This window comes from Eucalyptus grandis, chromosome 3 (genome assembly GCF_016545825.1).
Source record: "Eucalyptus grandis isolate ANBG69807.140 chromosome 3, ASM1654582v1, whole genome shotgun sequence".
In the NCBI taxonomy this organism is placed as follows: domain Eukaryota; kingdom Viridiplantae; phylum Streptophyta; class Magnoliopsida; order Myrtales; family Myrtaceae; genus Eucalyptus; species Eucalyptus grandis.
Window position 1 is genome coordinate 11,709,031 of NC_052614.1, and position 24,224 is coordinate 11,733,254.

The 24,224-nt window shown below is 39.5% G+C and overlaps 1 protein-coding gene across 1 annotated transcript; it reads right to left on the bottom strand.

The window, feature by feature from the left end:
* Nucleotides 1-6,660: 6,660 nt before the first annotated feature.
* LOC104438943 (receptor-like protein 52) lies at nucleotides 6,661-23,870 on the bottom strand. The gene is made up of 2 exons (XM_039309304.1): nucleotides 23,624-23,870; nucleotides 6,661-8,861 (listed from the first exon to the last, which is right to left on the bottom strand). The coding sequence occupies exons 1-2, from the start codon at nucleotides 23,868-23,870 to the stop codon at nucleotides 6,661-6,663; spliced, it is 2,448 nt and encodes an 815-aa protein (XP_039165238.1).
* Between the last annotated feature and the right edge of the window lie 354 nt (nucleotides 23,871-24,224).

Sequence of the window (24,224 nt, forward strand, 5' to 3'; positions counted from 1 at the left end):
TTAAGACGGTAGTGGGTGCTACAATTTTAAAAAAAAAGTATCACGAAAAACTCCAAACTGACATATTTACAACAAATTTATTGTTCACTAGTCTGCGTTGAATTTTATTATCAAATTTTTAAGTTGGATGACATGTGTCAATTAATGGATATATCAATTTAGGATTTTATCCTCCATTTGTTACGGATGTACCGGTTTTTTTTTTTGCAATATTAATTTAATTGAACAGAAATTAATTGATGGTAAATTTGTCATAAATATATCAATTTGAACTTTTTAGTGGTTTAAAAATTAATTTGAGGTAAAATTGTCATAGATGTACCAATTTGAGATTTTTGGTAATAAAAAAATTAATTTTTGATAAATTTATCACGGATATACCAATTTGAGATTTTTCGTGATATTGTGCGAACCTTAGATTATGTAACCCACACTCAGTGAGCTTTGACACATGTTAGATGCAACGATGTTAGCATGTTTCCTATCACAATTGGTAGAGCTCAAACGAGCTTAATCATTTTATTTTCCATCGAGCTACTCTTATAATGATCAAGCCCTCTATATCCGTTTGTTCTTTTCTTTACTTTCATGTCGTGTCGAGGTGTGTTTGTAACAGAAATGGTTAATCAATTTCCCAGCCTTGACATCATGAGTGGTATTGTAAATTGGTCGCCTTCACTAGATGATGGACTTACGTCTAATCAGGAGAAACTAAAAATATAAGAAGTCTAGATTTGTCTTCTTACCCAGATATAAGTAGATAATCAAGAAATCAACGTTGTCGCGACCTACCCTCGGGGGGAGGGAACAGGTTTAGGGGTATTGCCTAAAGAACGACCCTAAGGCCCATGATTAGGCGTGGGCTCTCCCGAGCCCATACCCCGTGTGACGTTGGGATATTTTTTAAAGAAATTTTGCACAAAAGTAGTTGCCACTAGCCTATTGGGGTCGACTAGGAACCAAGTGAGGCATGGGAGCGTACCTCACTTCCTACGCAACCAGAGAATCTAGGGTCGGGGACTTGATTACACTAATTGACTAATTAGTGCCCTTTTGGTACCTAATCTTGTTCATTTTATCAAAATAATTTGCAGGCAGCTTGAATTGATTTTACTCATCCACAAACATATTAAAGTGATCATACGGGTGCAATCTAAACACATGCTATTAAACATACCATATGACTACACACATACCATTAAACATATCCACTAATAATCATAGCTAACAATGTCCTAATCACACATACCATTGAACATAACAAGATATACGATCTAAAACAGACGATGTAATCAAAATAAATGCATAATTACACTTAAAAGCGACAACACCTAGCAATTCCTAACCAAACTCTATCACTTTTTTAACTTTCGAAATTTTTAATTTTTTTAAATTTTTAAAATTTTTTTAAAATTTTTCAAAAAGGGTCGAATTTTTAATTTTTTCCGAATTGTTGAATTTTCGGAAAGTTTTTGAATTTTTATTGTTTTTCGAAATTTTTGATTTTTTTTTTTTTTTTGAAAATTTTGAATTCTTGAAATTTTTAATATATTTTTTATATTTAATATTATTATATTCGGATAATGGGTTCGGAGCGGGTAGATCCGATCCGGCCATTGACCCGACCTAAAGCCAGATTCGCCTTTTTGGATTAAATATATATATATATATATATATCATTTTCAATTTTTCAATTTTTTTATTTTTTATTTTTATTTTTAAAAATTCTTTCTTTTGTCTTTTCTCACTGCGTCGTACTGTGTCCTTTTCCTACACCTACTGTTCAACAGTCATTCCCGAAGCCCACTTTTCATTTTATAGTTTTCTATTTTTCATTTTGCTTTTCTTTTCTTTCTTTTGATTGATTTTTTTTTGTTTTTTTTTTTTTTTATTCCTTCTTTCTTCCCTTCTGGCCTTTTCACCGAACATCCCCATCTATTATCTTTCCTTCCCTTTTTGGGTTTTCCTCTTTCGCTTTTTTTTTTTTACTTGCTGGTTCTCCTCTTTTCTTTGTTCTTATTTTTTATTCTTTCCCTCCTCCCTTCTGACCTTCTTCATTACGCTTTCATGCCCGACTCTTTACCCAAGACATCCTTCAACCGAGACCCCACCGGCACGACAACACCAGTGAGAGCAACCGCCGTCATTTCCACCACCAAAACACCACTATCTACCCGTTATCCACTCCGACCAACGACCACCGTCGGCCACGAACGCCGACACCAAACCATTTTCGGATGCAAACATTCCCACGGCTCAAACACACATGATTATTCCACGAAAATCGTATAGATTCGCAATGGAAACATATAAGAAAGGTACGGTCCAACATATATATGAGCAAGCGCGAATCGAGGAAGTTTAAACACTCGGATGCTTCTCGGTTCTCTTTGGGGCATTTTGTCAAATAGTTGAGGTGCAGCAGCTAAAAGGGGCATACGGACTCACTCGAGGCTCGGATTCGGGTAAAGATCAACACAAAAATATGCATGAGCAACGCTCAAGACCCGCTAAGGGACATATCAATCACATTTGAACGGATGTGGGTACAACAAGTATCTTTGGGCTTCAACAAACTTGCAGAACTTAGATATCGTTTACACATTTCCACAAGCATTTGGTGTGCATTGCGGCATGGGGAATTTTCCGCACGAGACAAATCTAAACCCCCTACGACACATACTAGAATAGCTAGTAGCTTTCAAGGAGGACCGGCTCAGACCGAAACTCGCACGAACTAGTCGGCACGAGCTCCGGCCTAACGCTTCCTGAAAAAACAGGTACACATAGTCGAGACACAAGCCTACCTAATTCAAGAGGAGGAACGCGTCGAATAGCAACTGACGAACGAACCTCCGGCGACGACCAACCACTCTCTCGAGCTTGCACTTTCTCTCTAGGTCACTCACTCGCTCCCTCTCCTCCTCGGTCTCTCTCTCTCTCTCTGTTCTCTTTGTCTTGGGTCCGCCCCCGGCTCTTTGCTACCCTCCTTCGGTCTTATACTCCTGTCTTTCTTTTTAACGCGGGTATTCCGAGCGAAGACCTCTGCCGTGCCAGCTGGTCAATCGGTTCGCTTCCTCGACCCACGGATCGCGCCGAAAGCCCCGCCATGCCGATCCTCTCTCTCTCGCCTCCTCTTCATCTTCCCGTTTCTTTCCCTTTTGCTCTTTCTTTTATCTTTTTCTTTTTCTGCAGGAACTTGCACGAAGACTACGATCGAGCCAATTGCCGGTCGGCTGCTCCCGACTCGCGGATCATGCCGCGCACCCGCCACACCGATCCTCTGCTGCTTGCTCTCGTTCTTTGTCTTTTGTTGCTGTCTCGCAAGTCTTCGAGCGAAGACCGGCGGAAGAAAAGAAAAGGGGCTGGGCCAATCGAAAGAGAAAGGAGATTGGGCCAGCCCCGGTGTGGGGAATAAAAGAGAGGGGCTGGTCGAGCCATGGTCGAATCCGGCCCGACCCGATTTTTCGTTTTTTATTTTTTAAAGATTTTTCTTTGAATTTTTTTAACTCTTCTTCTTCTTCTTCTTTTAAAAATAACTTAATTAAATAATATATATTTTTTTTAAAAATTTCTTTGTGACTAATTCCCAACATTTAATACTATTTTAAATTAATTAATCTAGTTGAAAATTAGGTGTCAACAAACGTCGATTAGTATTTGTCCCCGTTAGGAACCATCATATCTCTCCCTTTTAGGCTGGAAGAAAAACGTTTTTATCTCTAAGGTACTCACCAATCATTCATGAAGAAAAAAAATTATCCAAAAAATCTTAAACCTATTACATTTTTACTAATTTAGTTATAAATTTTTCAATATTTTCCTTACAGAACTTGGCTTCTAGGAGGGATCCCTCCCGGTTCGCTATTTGGGTGTGCCAATCATCATGTCGAGATTGGAAAAGGCGGATTGTATGGCTCTCATTAGGCGTATCACCACCGGGGTCGAATCTTGGACTCATCGGTTTCCTTTCTCTGCTGGCGTCTTCAATTGATAAGGACAGTCCTTCATGCTATTCAAGCCTACTGGGCTAGTGTCCTTATTCTACCTGCAGAAGTGATGGATAAGATTGACCAAATCCTAAGGCAATTCCTATGGAAGGGACCCAAGCTAGGTAGAGGAGGTGCCAAAGTTTCTTGGGAGGATGTCTGCCTACCTAAGGTGGAAGGGGGTCTTGGTATCCGAAGGTTGCGTGAGTACAATAAGGCGGCTATGCTCAAACACATCTGGATTTTATTTTCAGACAAGGAGGCCCTCTAGTGCAGATGGATCCACTCTACCTTTTCAAAAAGAGGGAATTTTTGGGTGGCAAAGAAGCCGACCTGTTGTTCTTGGGCTTGGAAAAAACTCCTTCAACTAATGACAGAATTTCAGCTTCACTTCCACTAGAGAATAGGTGACGGACGCTCCACGTCGCTCTAGTTTGATAATTGGCACCCCAGGGGTCCTTTAAATCTCTTCTTCTCAGATCTTCTCATCTATAACTCTAACTTATCTAGGTAGGCTAAGGTAGTGGATCTCTTCACTAATGATGGTTAAGCTATTAGATTGGTGATCGAAGTTTGGGATTCGCCTCTCCCCTCTTTGATGAACGCTCGGGATTGTTTTTTATGGTCGAAGGCTTCGTCGGGTAAGTTTTCGGTGGCCTCGGCTTAGGAGCTTATTAGGTGGAAAAAGAATCGAGTCGGGTGGAATGGCTCCATCTGGAATAATGATATCATTCCTCGATCCCAACTCAACCTGTGGCTCATTACCAAGCGAAGGCTACCAACCCAGTCCCTTCTCATGTCCTACAGCAGGATTGAAGCTGCTATCTGTCCATTTTGTAATGAGGTGTCGGACTCAGTTAATCATTTATTTTTTGGGTGCCATGTTACCTCGAGCATTGCCTTCTTTTGGGCGACTCGGTGTGGTCTTCCTTGGAGAAACAAGACTTGGGAGAACACCCTTACTTGGGCCTCAATCTTGCTTTCAGGTAAGGACTTTCATAGTTGTATCGATTGGTTCTCTTTTGGCGCTCCGTGCCACATTGTGTGGAAGAATATGAATGATATGCTCTTCAGGGGGGTGCAGAGCTCTACATCCGACATGAAGAAGCATCTTATGAAGGTAGTCCAAGACAAGGCTTGCACCTTTAAGAATGTGGAGAATTCCCCAAAGAACGAAGATCGCAACGATCCCGGGAGTTAGACCCTTCTATTTTTGTTTAGGGTTGGTGCCATGGGTGTTGCGTCTGGGCGTTGATGCTTTACTCCACTTGGTTTTGTCTAGCTTCCTTCCACTCTTTTGAGCCTGTTCATTAGAGTGTAAGCTTTCGAAGCCGGTTCTTTATACCTTTTTGACTTCCCCTTATAATACTTACCTTTCACCCAAAAAAAAAAAAAACTTTTCAATTTTTCTAATTCGATCTTAAACATTTTCATATTTTGCCAATTGAGTCAATCTAGTTAATTTTGATTGAAATTCACTAATGTGAATGCCGATTGTGTGGACACCGACCATCTTATGTGGCACGATCAACGCTAATGTGAATACATTTTAATAATATTTTGAATTTCTAATGATTTTTTTCTTTTTTTTTCCTTTTCTTTTTTTTTTTTTTTCGAATTTGGAGTTAGGTCCGAGAAGGGTGGCCGGCCAACCCTCGCTGGCTACAAATGAGACCCAACCAATCCTCACCTCACCGACTCTAGGTGAGGGCCACAATGTCCTTGCTTGTGGTTGCAAGGGTCAGCCAACAATCATCACGACCCTAGCTCCAAAAATCGCAAAAAAAAAAAAAACAAAAACAAAAACCAAAAAAAAAAAAAACAAAACAAAACAAAGAAAAGGAAAAAATCATAAAAATTTCAAAATATTATTTAAAAATATCCATATTAGTGCCGCCCATTCACATTAACAATTTTCAGCCAAAATTAACTAGATGGACTCAACTATGAATTGAGAAAATTAAAAGGGTTTAAGACCGAATTAGCAAAAGCACAATAGATTTAGAACTTTTTGAATAATTTTCCCGTTTAAAGAGTGGTTGTATTGACATCTCTATTCTTTGAAAAGAGAGAGAGCAAGATCTTGAATATTTGAACAACTTACACTTGGATGGATTCAATGGTTGATATTGTTTATCTTGATTTATATTTTATTTTGAGGTGATATGCCTTGGAGTCAATGGGCGAATACCACATGAACCCTATGTTACTCAAGTGCATTAATATCATCCTAGTTTCATTCAGGTTAAGTGAACTACGTGACAGCAATTTCACTATATCAATTCGAAGAGATCAACGAGCAAATCAATGGTTGAGAATTTACGTCATGAGAAGTATGAAGTCTCATGTTTGATATTTCGACCTCATGTACTCTACTTCAAGCAAGGCCACCAAGGAAAATGCCCCCGGCAGAATCTCTTTAGCCCCTTTAAATGTCTGAAAAAGGGAAAATGATGTTTGAAATATTTGACCGTCAATTTTTTTATGGGGGCCTTTACCAGTAAGTGGTAGGGGGGTTGATAGGCCCAATCAACTAGCAAAGGAAAATCCTAAACATTATGAGCCAATGTAACCTGAAGGCCGGCCCGGCCCATTAATCCCTCTTTATGTAATCATTCGAAAGCCCTATTGATGAGGAGTTGTACCATTTTCTTCTAGTCTATCGTATTAATCACTCGCAAGAAATAGAGCACAACAATTTGACAATGTGCAGATGCTTAATGTTCCCAAGTATCTCCACTTCTGCTACGAATTGCTTCTCCAGCTTCTCATCTAATTTTCGGTTATTCAAAATCCTTTTCACGGCAACCGTGTCACCAGAAGGATTCACGACAATGCGATATACTTTTCCTGATCCGCCACTTCCAATCACATTAGGCTCCTTCAATCCCGACAGAATATTCGATTCCGTAAAATTCAAACTTTGGAATGGAATCAGTTTCGGAGTTGAATCGAACCAGTCCCTGTTCTTTCTGGAAGCTCTGATCATGAATAGCACCACCAACAAAACGCACATCGCCGCTGCAATGGCCAAGGTCACGATCAAGGTGAGATTGGTCTTGCTCGATCTACGGGATTGGGTGCTGCAGACATTGATCCTCATGAACGAATTGGATGCACAGAGGCCCAGGTTGTTCAGGAAACTGACGTCATATGCGGAGTTCTCTAAAATGGCTGGGATTGGTCCGCTGAGGCGATTGGATGATAAATTCAGACGGTTCAGATTCAGTTGGCCGAATTCAGGAGGGATCAGGCCGGACAGTTGGTTGTCAGACAGGTCCAACTGCGTGAGCACAGGCAGAAGACCAATTTTGCTGGGAATCGGTCCCGAGATCTTATTGTGACTAAGATCTAGAGTGGTCAAGGATTTCCATGAAACGATGTCTGTGGGAAGATTCCCGGAGAGCTTGTTCTGACCGAGCAAAAGCGTCGTCAGAGAAGGAAGCACGGTCAATTCAGCCGGAACCGTGCCACTGAGGAGGTTATAACTAGCATCGAACACCACCAAGTTCCTCCACGAAGACATCGTGCTCGGAATCTTGCCGAAGAATTTGTTGTTGCTCATCTCGATCCGATTGAGCTTCGGGGACAGCTCCTTGGGAAGCTCGCCAGTTAATCCATTACCACTCAAGAGCAAAGCTGTCAAGTTCCGCGACATCCAGAGTCCTGCAGGCACATTGCCTGTGAACCCATTGTTGTTCAACATCACTAAGAGCAAAGTACTGCAATTTCCAAGTGAGTCCGGCAACTCCCCGCTGAGATTGTTGTCCATGGCGGCCAACCCAAACACCGTGCCCCCATGGCACAGTTGTTCTGGAAATGCACCGGTCAAGTTGTTGAAGGCCACTTCGAATCTTCTGAGAGGGGAAAACTTGCCGAAGTCCAGGGGGATCGTGCCCGATATATTGTTGTTGGACAGTCTGATATCAGACAAAGCAGGAAGACTCGCGACATGTTCAGGGATTCCGCCAGAGAATTGATTGAACTCTAAATTCAAGCTGTATAGATTCTTGAGCTGTCCAAAAACTTCAGGTATATTCCCCATCAAATTATTTAAAGACAGATCAATCACGCTCAGGTTCGCGGTGCTGACTGCCTGAGGGATCGACCCGGACACATTAGTCTTGTACACGTACAACTCGCTCAAGTTCCTCAGAGCAAAAATGCTGCCCGGGATCTCTCCTGTCAGTGGATTCTTCCCCAAATCCAAGTGCTCGAGAGCCTCCATATCGCTGACCGTCTCCAGGATTCTGCCGAACAGGTTCATCTGCAGCATTGAGAAGAACCGCAGCTTCTTCAGGGCAGTGAAGTTCTGTGGCAGCTGCGATGGCACGAACTTGTCATTGTACCCGAGGCTCAGTTCTTCAAGATTGGAGAGGCCAAAAATCTCTTCAGGGTATGTGCCATTGTACTCGGACATGTAAAGGTGAAGGATCCTCAGCCTCCGCAACCTCGCTACTGATGCTGGGACGTCGAACGAGAAGCTGTTAGCAGCAAGAATCAGGACCTGAAGGTCGGCCATGCGATCGATGTCAGATGGAATAGGACCTTCGAAGTAATTCTGGGACAGGTCAAGGTACACGAGCTTGGAACAGTTGTAGAGAACAGTGGGAAACTCTCCAGGAATATTGTTGTAGGAGAGATTGAGCTTGGTCAGATTCTTGAGGTCGCAGATGAATGGGGGGATCGAATAATTTATGTTCAGGTTGACAAGATTGAGCTCAGTGATCAAGCCTTCTTGGCATTTGATCTCGGGCCATGCACAGTGGGAGGATGAATTGGAGGCCACCCAGTGGTCGAGGGACGATGGGTCTTGCCAGGATTGCCTGAGCTTCAACAGCACTTGCAGTTCTTGATCTTGGATTTGAGACTCTGCAGCATGGGAGAGGAAGCAGAGGAAGACGACACAGTGGATGTAGGAGAAGAAGGGGAAGAAGAAGCGAATACGAGGAGGTTATGAGGTTAGTCTCGGCATAATTGAAGGTTGTCCAGAGCTTTTCTGGTTTCTCCAGTGTCGGAGCTTGAGATCTATCAGCTCAAAACATCAAGCGAAACGTGTCGGTTTGCTTTTGTTTATTGCTCGGCAGAACCCCCTACGGTTTTTAACCTCGTATCAAAGTCCTGAAATTTGGACCTAGATGAGTGGTGGGTATCACGTGCATCGCATATTTGAGTCCTCACATTCATGATTTTTGAGACCTATATCAACCCACCCTTTTTCATTTCAAAATAATTAAAGAAAACAAAAGAAAAGAAAGAATATTTAAAGAACAATAACCATTCAATGTAAGCTGTCAAATCAACGAGAGGTTGCGAACGAATTCCAAAGTTTAGCGAGTATCGTTCGGTTGAATTACTGCAGCGTTATCCGACATCTAAATTTCTTAAAGATAAGTGAGAAGAAATTATGAGAAACTAGTATTGAGTCCCTTAAAAAAAAAAAAAACACCAGTATCCATGTAACGATTGCATTGTGATTAAATTTGACAGTTGCATCATTTGCAAATGAAGTGTGATTTTAGGACCAATGCGGGCCATCATAGAGTGCGAATGATAACGTTTCTATTTCCGAGAATAATTTATATTTGGAAATAATTTTATTATTATTTTTGTTCAACAAGTTTCTAAGCAAAATAATGCATTTGATAATTGTACAAAATTTCTATTTCTGAAATAAAAATATGTTTGGTACTACCTTCAAATTTGTTTGGGCTTGGGAAGTACAATCACATTCATAGGATTGAGACCTGACTTAGAATTTCTTTTAATTTTTTTAAATAATTTTATTATATTTTTCTCTTTTTTTTTTTTTTTCTTCTTCTTCTCTAGCCGATCGCCGGCCTTGGCTATGGTCGACTATTGACCAGCCAAACGAGAGCAGCAAGGTCTCCTTGAGTCTCGCCATGGCTAGGGAGGCTACATCAATCTCACGGCGGCTAGGTGAGGCTTGGGGTGAGCTCATCTGGCTTGTTGCCAATTGGCTAAGAGAAGAAGAGGAGGAAGAGAACAAGAAAGAAAAGAAAAGAGAAAAAAAAAAATGGTTTGGATTTCATTATTGAGCTATTCTCGAGAAAAAAAGAAGTAATTTTTCCTTACTTCTTGATTGTATTTTAAATATATTCCCAAGAATAAAATTACACAATTGAATTTCTATTCTATTTTTATTTTGAAAAAAAAAAAGGAAACATGAACGTTATGCGCCTATAGTCTCTTAGGGGGCTGCATGAGAACAATTTATGTTCCCTTATTCTTTGTTCTCTTGCTTTTCGGAACAAAAAAAAAAAGAACAGAATTTCGTTTGATAACGTCAACTAATTTTCTATTTCCCTGGAATAGAAAAGTGGCATGGAAATAAATTTAGAATAGAAACAAAAATAGAAAAACATAACTTCTTGTTCTTAGGAACAATTTATAGAAATAAGCTTTTTTTTTTTTTCATTTTCTATTTTTCTTCTTCCTTGCCACGGCTGTTGCCCTTAGATCCGTGGCCACCGACCGTCGACCGCTAGTGCTTGACCAAGACTACCAGCCATCGGCCGGGCAATTAGGCGACGAGGGGCAGCAATCGAGGTCGATAAGCATGAAGAAAAAAAAATGAAAAATACAAAAATTTATGGATCGTACCAAATGTATTTTTATTATTATTTTATTTCAAAAATAAAAATTTATATAGTATCAAACATGTTATTTTACTCAAAAATTATTTCAAAGAGTAAAAATAAAAAAGAATTATTTCTTAAAAAATTATTCTTCAAAATAAAAATGTTACCTTTCGTATTCTTAAAATGTTTGAAACACCACTCAAGTGATGGTTACCGTTTTATGAAAATGGAGTACATCAGCACGTGCAGGCTCTCCAATGTTGAACTTGAACGTTGACCGAGACTTTTACTTTTCTGATTTTTGAGTAGAATTAGTGGGCTTTTGCCTTGTCCCTTTCTTTGGTTGGAAAAAATGAAAGTTCGGAAAATGTAAGGAAGCAACCTTGAAGAAGTTATTAACCAATCAAGTACATTCATCACTACTTTTATTGATTTCTTCTTCTTATTATTATTTTTATAAATAAATTTTTTTAATTTAACATTTAAGATGAACGAGTCAAAAATTAAAAAGAAATGTGAAATAAAATATGTTAAGATGCTCATATTTACATCATAATATAATAAAATAGTTTTTATTGAGAATCTTTCAAATTAATCCATTATTGAGTAGTAGCGCCGATGAAAATTGAAATTGATTCCTTAGACTCCTTGAAGAAAGTTATAAATGATATTACTAGTATGAGTACCTAGAGGGGGGTGAATAGGTATATAAAAGATTTTTCTTCAGTAATTGCACAATACTAGACAGTTGATGGATTTGAGACAAACGATAATCAAAGTAAGATTGAGAGAAGAGAAAATTGAACACGCGGTTTATAGTGGTTCAAACATATCAAGCCTACGTCCACTCTTTTTCACCGACAGCCTATTGGCTGGATTCCACTATGAACAAAAGAGAAGTTACAGCACGCTTTGCCTTGATTCCACAAAGTGTAGATGTTCTACCACACCTCCTCAAGATTTCTCACAAATATAGACTCTCTTTTTGTATACAAGTATTCGCTCAAAGGAATTGTCTAAACAAAAAGGAGCTTCGACTTTGGAATTCTTCTATCGCGCACACCTTGAACAACTAAAACCGTCTTCCTTATATACTCCTTTATGCCATCATACCCGTTGGCACTTACTAAAGGAATTCCTCCAATCTATATTGATTAAAATGATTATATTAAAAAATTATTAAAATATTTTGGACTAAATTAACTATTTCTATTTCTATTTCAATATTAGTGATCTAAAATATTTTGGACTAAATTGAAAAGTTGAGAAAAAAATTTTCTATTTTTGTTTCGTAAACCGAGAAGCTAAAAATTTCAGCTTCTCGATTTCTTCGATTTCTCTATTTCGAAATAGAAATCTGTTTCAGAAATAGAGAAAATCAGATTGCGTTACAAAACGGATTGCTCCAAACCCGTTCCGGAACAGAGAAACAGAGAAATCGAGAAACATAAATTTTATCATGCGCACCCTAAATAGCAGAGTCTCCAAGCCTTCGACTAGATCGATAGAAACGTTTTGTCAACTTCAAAACACTTCAAGAAGATTTCTCCAACAATCTCCCCTTTTGATGGTGACAAAACTTTCCTGCAGATTTGAATAACTTTGACCTCGCAAAACATTTCTCAAACACATATGCATATCTTATAGAGATAAATGGCTAAAAGAATAACACTAGAATCTACAACCACAGAAAATAGGTTAGTCTAGTATATGATAAAGCCATCCATAAGATATCAATATTAGTTAATAGAAGCAGTCAAGTCCAAGTCTAGTTCGGTTCTCATCCGCACACAAAACAAAGTCAAACGTAATTCAAACAACAAAACAATCCAACAAACAGTTAAAAGTTTAATGATTGAAAGTTTGTTCAAATCTTGCATCTCTCCCCCTTTTGTCATCATCAAAAAGGATGAGATGAAGTCAAGATTGCTTGGGAACGCGGACAAGCTGGAAATCTTCCATAGACCGAACGATGCCTTCCACCTTTAAAGTCTTCCTTTAGTTGTGCAATCTCCTCACTCTTGGCATTGGCCTGATTCCGAACGAGAGAGGGCTTGCATCTTATCATTCAATGAACAGAAGAAGCTTGACCTTCATTCTTCAAGCTTTGAACCTCGCATCCCAAGGCATAAATTTGACCTCGCATCTCCAAGAGAATATCCATGATTCTGCGAAAATCTGCTCCATTATCGCCCCGAGTACTTGCTTCGGCTCGATCTGATGGAGTAAATGCAGACGATGGTAGATCAGCATAATCTCGCAGGTTTGGCGATGAAACTTCATGACCTTCTTCTGGAAACTGAGAGGCATAAACATCCTCTGGGTCTGCAGGTGAGCGACTGACTCCTTCACTTGCATCAGGATATGAAGACTTCCCTCCTTTCTCCTGATCTCCCCCTGTTTCCATGCCTACATGTGGAGAAGAGTGTTCCTCAGGTTCTCCTTCTTCTCTTCTTTCTTCTTCAGGTCTTTCCTCCTCTCGCTTCTTTTTCAGCTTCTCTTTCTTCTTCTTCCTTCTCCTCTACTTCTTTCGTCATTTGTTCCGATTCTTTCGTGGAACAGACGACTTAAATTCTTCAAAGCCATTGCGGAGATGGTGATGTCTTCCTCATCATCTTCATCCTCAACGAGGAGAGCTCTTCTTCTCTTGGATGGAGCAACCATGGGCTCCTTCCCTTTCTTTAGCCGCGAAGAGATTTGATGAGATTTGGCAGAGTCTTCCTTGAATTTCTCCAACTCCTTACTCAATTCCTTCGTACGCATTTTGGTCACCATTTTCAGTCCTACCACCATATGATCGCATGGTCGAACACAAAAGATTTATGGAGGCTGAATATTCAGATGTCTCGAATAACTTTGTAACAAGGCTTGGGTAAGGGAGTTGACCTCTGTCCTTCATCATTGCTCTATACATGTGAAACATAACGGTGAGGGAGAGAAAACCTTTTCCCAAAGAGAATGGCATACATCGCTTGGCCTCCGAACTTGAAACATCAATCTTGGAAGTTGATTTCGGTCGGAGGCAATTAATCACAATCTTGTGAAGCAAGATGTTGAATGCACTCATCCTTAAGTAGGTGATCTTTTCATCCGTTCTCCCGTCCTTCACCGCCAAGTGTGGCCCGAGCAATGGAAACTTTGATTGGTTGATATCTTCCTCTTTTAACTTCTAACACATCTCGCCAAAGATATTCATATCCACAACATAGTCTTGGTCTTTAACGCTGAAAGAGAATCTATTCGCATCCAAAAAGTTAAGATTTGAATAGAAATATGCAGTTAATTCAAGATAGGCCTCGTAGTGTCGGAGCGTAACTTTTCAAGTTGAAAATAACTGAACTTTTCCCTCAAGTTCACGTTCACAAGATCCGAAAATCAAAATCCACACTCCTAGGTTTATTACCCCACCCTTCAGCAATTTTGAGTACAGATCCTTTTGCTCCTTCGATCTGAACAAATCTCCCATTTTTCCTTGATTTTCAACCGCAACACCCATTTTCGGTTGAAATTGACTGTACAATTTGTCATCGTCATTCCCATCTACAGGATTCGGCCCCAGATCCACGAGGATCACTTGGGATATTTGCAAGGGTTTCCTCACCACCCTTTACGAGCAATTCCCAAACTTTCCATTTTTCGCAGAAAGATATATTCGTTCACATGTCCTTTATCTTTAAGAAAATCATCAATATAGTTCAAAGGAGTACGAATTCCTTTTAAAGCGCGATATAGCTGGTAAATATAAGCGGGCTTTTGAACTCTTACAGGGTCTGCATCCTCGATAATTTCTTCCTGTTGTTGATGATCAACGCCTTGAGGACTAGATGGAGGAGAATGACGCCGTTGAGAATGTTATGGGCTCGCTTGCTGTTCCGGAGTCACTTCTTCTTCGATGAAGATCGAAGTGCGTAGGCCCCTCACTCATTCGCCGTGGTCCCCGCTTGCGATCCTCGACGACTTTCTTGAAGATGACATCTTTTCGTTTTGGAAGATTCCTTGCTTGACTTTCCCAAGAAAAATGACAACTTTTTGAAGATTAAACAAAGAAGACAAACGGGAATGGAGGATCGATGCTTTCTAGGGTTTTTGAGAGTAAAGTGAAGAGGAATCGACAATGCACGATCGGTTAAAAAGAGGGATAAACGAACCGTCACAAAGGAAATAAAAAAATGCCTTTTCAAAATAACTGTCTTTTTCCACAAAAATAGCCATTTCAAAATAACTTCCTTTTGAAAATGAAACGATGCAATAATTACATCAATTAAATATAGCAACAATTTAAACACAAATCGACGATCGTACCTTTTCAAGATGAGATTAAGGAGAGAAAAAACTTACGGTCGACGGTCGTACCAAGACTATCTTTCGAGATAAAGTCTTGTAAGTTTGAGTCCAAGGTCTTTAGACTTTGATATCCTCATACCTCAAAATGTTGAGTCTCGGAACGTATAGATTCAAATTGATTTTTCTCCAAAGGCTTTGTGAATATATCCGCCGCTTGATTCTTTGAGTCAACAAATTGAATTGAAACATCTCAATTTTGAACATGGTCTCTAATAAAGTGATGTCGAATCTCTATATGCTTTGCTCTTGAATGGAGAATTGGATTTTTGGTGAGGTTGATAGCGCTGGTGTTGTCGCAATTAATCTCCGTGCATGAGTCTTCAATTTCAAAGTCTCTTAGCTGTTGTTTTATCCATAGAATTTGCGAACAGCAGACTTCCAAGGGCTACATATTCGTTTCGTTGTTGAAAGAGACACGTGCTTTGTTTCCTTGAAAACCAAGACACTGTCTTGCTTCCAAGCAACCGGCAAGTTCCCAAGTGCTCTTTCTATCAACTTTACAACCGGCCGATCTGCGTCAATATCCTTAAGATTAAAGTCTCCCTTCTTAGGATACCAAAGACCGATGCTTGATGATGAAGCAACGTATTTAATGATACGTTTCGCAGACCGAGATGGGATTCTCTAGATCCGATTGAAACCTAGCACGATGCAAACACTCAACAAAATGTCGTCTAGAAGCGTAAGATAAAGAAGTGAACCAATGATGCTCCCGTACATACTTTTGATCAACTTTCTTCCCTTCTTCATCTTTGTCTATCTTCAAAGAACTTGACATTGGTAGGTCGGTCTTTTTGCTCTTTTCCAGTCCAAACCTTTTGACAAGATCATTAACATATTTTTCTTGATAAATAAAAGTTCCTTCCTTCAATTGTTTTACTTGAAGACCAAGAAAGAATGTTAACTCTCCCAAAGATACTCATTTCAAACTCATCCGCATAGACTTAGAAAATTTATTGCACAGATTTTCATTAGAGGATCCAAAATAATATCATCCACATATATTTGAACAAGTAAGAAACTTTTGTTTTCCTTTTCGATAAATAAAGTCGTATCTACTTTACCTTGACAAAACCATTTTGTATTAAGAACTTACTTAATCTGTCGTACCAAGCTCGAGGTGCTTGCTTTAAACCATACAAAGCCTTTTCAATCAAGACCGAGTCTGGCTTCTTTGGGTCTTCAAACCCTGGTGGTTGTTCCACATAAACTTCCTCATGGATAAATCCATTTAGGAAGGCGCTTTTGACGTCCATTTGGAATAACCCAAATTCTTATAACAAGCAAACGCAAGTAATAGTCGAATAGCTTCTAACATTGCTACCGGAGCGTAAGTCTCATCATAGTCTATTCCTTCTTCTTGCGTATATCTCTTGGCCACGAGTCTTGCTTTGTTTCGTACGACTTTTCCTTTCTCATTCATCTTGTTTCGAACACCCATTTAGCTCCAATAACAGTTTTACCTTTTGGTTTGGATGTCAATTCCCATACATCATTAATGTTGAACTGTCTGAGCTCTTCTTGCATAGCTTCAATCTAGCTTTCATCAGATAAAGCTTCTTCTATGCTCTTTGGTTCAATTTCAGAAACGAGAGCCACAGCACTAGACTCTTCTCGCCTTTTGGATCCGGTGCGAATTCCTTCATTAATTTCGCCGATTATAAGATCTTTGGGATGACCGGACTTATGCTTCCAGTTACTTGTTGATTTGTCTGGTTGATGATTTCTCTCTTTGTTTGGATCTTCACGAACAACCCGATGCTGGTTTTCCGTGTCCGAGATGCTTCTTGAGTTGTAAGCTTTGGAAGGTTTGGGCAGTTGCGACTCTTCTTGATGAGTCTCGACTTGATTCATCTTGTGTTGAGTCTTGAAATCCGACATTCATTGACTCCTCCACGACTCGGCTCTTCTTGTTATAGACTCGAAGGCTTTGCTTGATGTAGAATATCCAAGGAAGATACCTTCATCCGATCTTTCTTCAAACTTACCAACTCGATCTTTTGCATTTTTCAATATAAAACATTTGCAACCGAATACATGAAAGTATGAAACAATAGGCTTCTTATCTTTGAATAACTCATAAGGGGTTTTCTCTAGAATAGGTCTTAAGAAGACTCTATTGATGATATAGCATGCTGTTGAAACAGCTTCAGCCCAAAATCGTGAAGAAATCTTACTTTCAATTTAAAGAGTTCTAGCCATAATTTGAAGAGATCTGTTCTTTCTTTCCACAACTCCATTTTGCTGAGGAGTATATGGAGAGGAGAACACATGCTTAAAGCCAGATTCATCACAAAATTTTGTAAAATCTTGATTTTCAAATTCACCTCCATGATGTTCTTATACTAGAGATAACACATCATTTTTCATTTTGAACCTTTTTAGCAAATTTTTCAAAATACGAGAAGGTTTCGGACTTACTTGCAAGGAAATATACCCAAGTAAAACGGGAGTAATCGTCCACAATTACTAGGCAATATTTCTTACCTCCAATACTCGTGTTCGGTTGGTCCGAAGAGATCCATATGCAGCAACCGTAGTACATGATTAGTAGAGACATGATTTATTGGCTTAAATGAATTTCTTACCTGCTTTCCCAGAATACAAGGAGTGTATGGATCAGTCTTTTGATAAGGTAATTTGGGTAGTCCTCGAACAAGTTGCTTTGATGAAATTTTGGCTAATTGCTTCATGTTGACATGACCAAGCTTCGTGCCATAAGCTTGCTTCGTCTTGAATTGAGATAAAACATTGCGATTCATTTGGTTTCACATCCGTAAGATAGATGTTTCCATGTCTTCGACCCATGAAAGACTCGAGTAGAGTCTTTACGATTCCAGAACATATTCCTTCTTGAAAGAAGATCTTGAAACCAAAAGATCACACAATTGACTAATGCTTGAGAAGATTGTAATTGAGTCCTTCCACTAAGGAAACATTACTTATTGTGAGATTTCCAATTTTCACGCTCCAAATCCCACAATACTTCCTTTGTTGTTTCCTCCAAATGAAACTTTTCCACCATTTACTTGAGCAAGCTTTATAAAACAATTTGAGTCTCTTGTCATGTGTCTTGAGCATCCGCCGTCAAGATACCACTTTACCTTTTTCTTGACAAAGGACCTGCATTTAAAATAAAGTCTCAAGCTTTCTTTGGTACCCAAACTTTCTTGGGTCATTTGGTGTTAGTAACATAAGCAAAAGTATTAGCCCATATTTTCTTAACAGTTTTCCAAACCATAAGACACTCTTTTTCAAAGTGATCCTGGACTGTTGCACTTTGAACATCCGAGAGCATTTCTACCTACGATTTTACAAAAACTTTCTTGAAATGATTTTTGTAAGCCTCTCTTGAGAGTCTTTTCTTAATTCTTTCTTTTACTTTAGGAAAATCAATCAAGGGAATTGTTTCGCTGTCATACCTAGACCGGACTTATTGAAGTAAGGTCTTTGAGCTGAAAGAATTTTTTCAAGTTTTTCGATCCTATTGAAAATTTCTTTGAAATATTTGATAAGTCAGCTTTTAAAAGAGTATTTTCTTTTAAAAGATTATCTTCATTATCTTTAAGAGTGGGAACAACAAGTCTAGACTTTTAACTCTTTCTACTAAAACATTTTCCTTTTGTTTTAGAGCTGAGTTTTCTTTTTTCAGTTTGGAAATTCTTTTTTGAGAGAAGTCTTAAGACTAAAACACAGTTCATCAATGTATTTAGAAACTTTGACAGGAATTTTAAAATTACTTGCCTCAAATTCACCGTCCGAGTCCGATCTAGAGTCCGAGTCCGATTGTGCCATCGACATAGATTGGCATATTCATTATCACTTTCTTCATACTCGTATCACTCCGTGTTTCAGCTTTGAGAGCTTTTCGATATCTTTCAGATTTTCCTTTCTTCTTCCTTAGAAGAGGACAGTTGGTCCGATGTGTCCATTTTTCTTACATTCAAAGCAGACTATATCTTTGTTTGGTTCTCATCATCAATGTACTTGGTCATTGTCTTTGAAAGCTTTGTTTCTTTGAGTTGGACCTTCTTCCTTTTCTATTCATTTTTCTGAATCTTCTTATCATGAGAGCAAGCTCCTCATCGTCCATATCATCTTCGAATCTGTATCATCAGAATTATCATTTGATTTTAATGCAATGGATTTCTTACCTTTTGATCTTTATCTTCATTGATCCGTTCCACTTCATAAGACCGAAGAGTTCCACCGCTCGTCGACGATAGTGGCATAATTCTTTGCGTCTCTTTATCAAAGTCTTTATGTGATTCCAATCCTTGGAGAGTCCACGCAGTAGCTTGTTTACCTTCATGGAATCATAAATTGGTTGACCTTGATTTTCAAGACCATTCACGATATCTGTAAAGCGACTAAACATGTCAGTTATAGATTCTCCTGGTTTCATTCTAAAGGCTTCGTATTGACCAAGAAGAATGTTGATTCTTGTTTCCTTCACTCAATCTGTTCCTTCATAGGTGATATGCAATCTGTCCCAAACTTCTTTTGTTGTAATACAAGAAGATATTCTATTATATTCAGTTGGTGACAAAGTACAATATAAGGAGTAAATTGCTTTTGCATCGAGTGCTTGTCTCTTGATTATTTCTTCCCGAGTCATTCCGCCGGTCTCAACAGCTTTATTTCCCTCTTCGAGACTGATGCAAAGGGTAGGAGTAATTCCTTTTCTACAACGTCCCATTTCGGAGGATCCTTTGATCGTAGGAAAGCTTTCATCTTGTTCTTCCAGATGTTGTAATCCTTTCCATCAAAGTAAGGTGGTCTGGTGTTGTTTTGCCCTTCTACCAGCCCTAGAGCCAACATACTAGCCATGGATCTTTAACTCTGACGTAAAACACTTCAAACAAAGTGAGTACATAGGCTCTGATACCAATTGATATTGCTAGTATGAGTACCTAAAGGGGGGTGAATAGGTATATAAAAGATTTTTCTTCAATAATTACACAATACTAGACAGTTGATGGATTTGAGACAAACGATAATCAAAGTAAGACTGAGAGAAGAGAAAATTGAACACGCGGTTTATAGTGGTTCAGCTTATATCAAGCCTACGTCCACTCTTCTTCACTGACAGCCTATTGGCTGGATTCCACTATGAACAAAAGAGAAGTTACAGCACAAATTTTGCCTTGATTCCACAAAGGTAGATGTTCTACCACACCTCCTCAAGATTTCTCACAAATATAGACTCTTTGTATACAAGTATTCGCTCAAAGGAATTGTCTAAACAAAAGGAGCTTCGACTTTGGAATTCTTCTATCGCGCACACCTTGAACAACTAAGACCGTCTTCCTTATATACTCCTTTATGCCATCATACCCGTTGGCACTTACCAAAGGAATTCCTCCAATCTACCCGTTGGACGGAATCAATTAGGAAGATTGTTCGAGCTATTAAAGGAATGTGTCGATAGCCCATCAATCCTGTTCGCCCATACAATCAGGATCTCGGTTTCCATAAGTAGAACCTTCCAATAATATTTAGATAATCACCGGATCTTCAATTATCGAGTCAATTTTCGATCAATCAAAGGACTCCGTTATGTCTTTTCCAGCCACGAGATCTTCTCCAGTTGATAAGGTTAAATCCTTAACAAAACAACTAGTTCTGGATAACCTTTCTTCAACGGATTAGAGATCACAATGAGGATAGACTTTGAGTCTTGAGTCCGGCTGTCCGGAGGTCTTCGTAGACTTTAAATAGCAGAGTCTGCAAGCCTTCAGACTAGACTGATAGAAACTTTTTGTCAACTTCAAAACACTTCAAGAAGATTTCTCCAACAATAAATATTGGTAGGATTGTGAGTTGTGTAAGAGAAATTCAATATCCAAGAATTGATATGGTATAGAGCAATTAATATATTTTAATTGATCCATAACTCATTATCTTGAAAGTAAATCTAACTGGATCTATTTGACAGGCTTAAACTTGGCATTCTTCTTAGGTGAAGGTATCGAACTTGGTACTTTAATCACCCGAACATGACTCTTTGTGGCAAAGTCCAGTCAATGGCATTTACATGTATAAAAGAATTGGGGTGAATACATGAATCTGATCCGCCACTCATGTTTATTGAAGATATCGGCATTTATATATGATGGGCTTACACTTGTCATTCTCTTTGGGTAAAGGCATCGGGCTTGGTACTTTAATTACCTGGACATGACTCTTTGTAGCAAAGTTCAGCCATCATCATTTACATGTATAAAAGAATTGGGGGAAAATACATTAATGTGATCCCAACAACACAACCTTGTTGACAGCGTAAAAAAAAAAAAAAAAAAGATTCCTGGCCCTACACAACTGGGCACTCTTAAAGTGAGGTGAATGATATTGAACTTTGACTTACTGAAAAGAAGGTGAGATCATTAAATAAGGATACTCTTGTGATTAGGTCTTGCATTGAAATTGTTAAGATTAGAGATTCTTAAGAACTGCTTTGAAATTTATCCTGGGATGTTAATGCTTTCCGAGGTGTGGAGATTCTAATTGTCAGCCAACTCAGTAGCTCTCTTTCGTAATTGCAACCGAGCAAGACTATTTAATGATATTCTATATATAAGGAAATTGGAAGAGCCAAAAAGGAGTGTTGAGCCCAAAAAAAGAAGAAGATGTGATTGAGTCAAGTGTGTTTATTAAGTCCGTTTGTTTTGGGTGATCGCACAACATTTTTTTACTCATTTATGTTTTGACTACTATATACAGTCAAGCAAAAGAGAGAGAGAACAAGTCTTCGTTGTGTGTTTTTTTTTTTTTTAAACTAATGGTAAGTCTTCGTTGTTTAGTCTTCAGTGAAAATTAGTCTTTGATGCTTAGACTACCGGATGGTGTTTGTAGTTGTCAGAACCGTCACACATTTCTTTCGATTCCCAGTTTCCAGGTTAGTAAGATAAAAACCTGAATAACTGCGAATTGATTCCTTTGGTGGAGCTAAGTGCATGCGTAAATTTTCTGTAGCGTGATCTGGCAATGACAGGTCGAGCCTTTCGGATGAGTAAGGAAGATAAAAAATCAATTACATCAAGGAGCTTGAGTTCACTTCAAGTCCATGTACGGGCTAAACGGGTGGTTTTTACATCACTTGAATATTGTTTTATTTCCCCCTTTAGGTGTAGGCATCAAGGAGCTTGAATTCACTTCAAGTCCATGTATAGATTAAACAAGTATTTTTTACATCACTTGAATATTGTTTTATTTTCCCCTTTTAGGTGTGTAAGGTGCTTTTACACCAAAGCAATTAAAAGGGGTTGGGATCCGATCAAATTACGTCTGGCTACACATCCTTAAAATCACTGACAACTTACACCTGGAAGGATTTCAAAGTTGAAACTGTTTATATTGATTTGCATTCTCTTTCAATGGTTGAATAGATTTCCTAGAGTCAAGTAAAGTATGCAATGATGGTTTCACTTAGAAGCAAACTGACGATCGAGAATTTAGAGCATGAAGTGTCAAGCTCGATTCTCGACCTCCCGTAATCTAGTTCAGGTGGACCCATCTAGGAAAATTCTCCTGGCAAAATCTCTTAGCCCCTTTAAATGTGATTCTTTTAATTAGGACGAGCCTGATGTTTAAAAAAAGGGACAATGGTGCTTAAATGTTTGCCCGTCATTATCAATCAAGGGCTTCACTTGTAAAGTGGTAGTGGGTTTGATAGGCCCAACCATTTCTACGAAGCAAAATCCTGATGATATGGGCCAATGAATACTAAAGGCCCGACCCATCCTATTAAGTCCTCTATTCGTAATAATTTGTAATCTACTTCAAGTGAGGCCGCTAAGGATAAGGAGAATTATTATTCACAAGTTGCAATTACGTCATAACGCCATTGTTCCAACCACCCGTCCATGGTGAAAGACCTAACTTTAATTGAGTTAGTGAGTGTATGAGCCAACAAAAAGGCTTTCGACAAATAGTTGTCTAAGGTCTCAATAAAAAAAATGATGAAAGTGCACTCCTCAATAATAAAGAAGGATTCAATGTAAAGATAAACAGATCACACAGTGGAGATGGCAAGACGAGGAAATGTCATCAAGATTAGCATAGCTGACTATAAGATATTGACATATAAATTTTGGCTATATATTTATGATTAAATTGCATGAAAAAGTAGGGACCAATTCGGCCCTAACAAAAAGGATTTTCGCGTCACGTAGGCATTGATATTATTTTCATATACTAAGTTTATTTCTATTTCATCGTCCCCTATTTTACCCTATAAATGAAAATTTAAAAAAAAATTCAGAAAAGCCCACTGGGGCTGGGCCTCCGCGCCCAGCTCCCCTTTTTATTCTTTTTCTTTCCACTCACGTGATCCTGCCAGCCCGTCTCTCTTTCGCGGCCCGGCCCGGTCCCAGGCCATCCTATCTTCTCCTCTGTTCTCTGTTCCTTCACACGAGAAGAACAAGCGCGCAGTGAGGGAGACCAGAGCAGAGCAGCGCGGGCAAAGCACGCAGGCCGGCGAAGCGACGGGGGCAGCTGGCCGGACGTCCAGTCAGCGGAAAACCCGCCTCCCTTACGTGCCGCGACGAGCCACCAGGCTTTATAAAAGAGCCGGGGGAGGGGGGAGCAAGTGGGGAAGGAAGAGAGAGAGGGAGATCTGAGAAAAAGAGAGGTCCGAGAGAGAAATCTGAGGGAAGGATGGCAAGACTACCGGCCACTGCAACCGACGCGCAGCCGACGACCTGCCGCCGTGCTTTCTTTCCCGTGTCAAGGCTTCGGTAAGCCGCACCTCCGTTTCTGCCCTGTTTTTGGTCATGCCGGGCCGGAGTTCGCGGCCGTCCGGTTCACGCGAACTCCGGCCCTCGCCGACCCGCTGCTGACTTGCTGTCCGCGTTGTGAGTCGTGTTTCGAGGCCGCCGGCGCTGGTTCCGATCCCGCTCGAGCCGAGAGACCCCGTTCCAGTGGCGCATTCCATCCGTTCGACATAATGCTCGAACCAGATCTGCTTTTGTGGCATAAGCCAAGGTTTGTCAATACAAACCCTTAAAGATTTTTCTATCATGACATCCCTTCTATCATGCCCTTAAGATTTTTCTATCCCAATTCTATTGTCAAATTCACTTTTGTGATTTCCTGTTTTTAACCTTCAAGTAGTGCATAGAGATTTTTTCGATAAAGATGGTCCTCGATTTTGTTCCACCACCCGAAATCCTGCCTGTTGAATTGTTTGCATCACCGAAAGAACCTCAATGTTCTTGATTAGCCAAATGAGGCTCTCATACTGGGTGCTAGGAATCGGATACTGATTACAGGAAAGTAATGTAAGCAA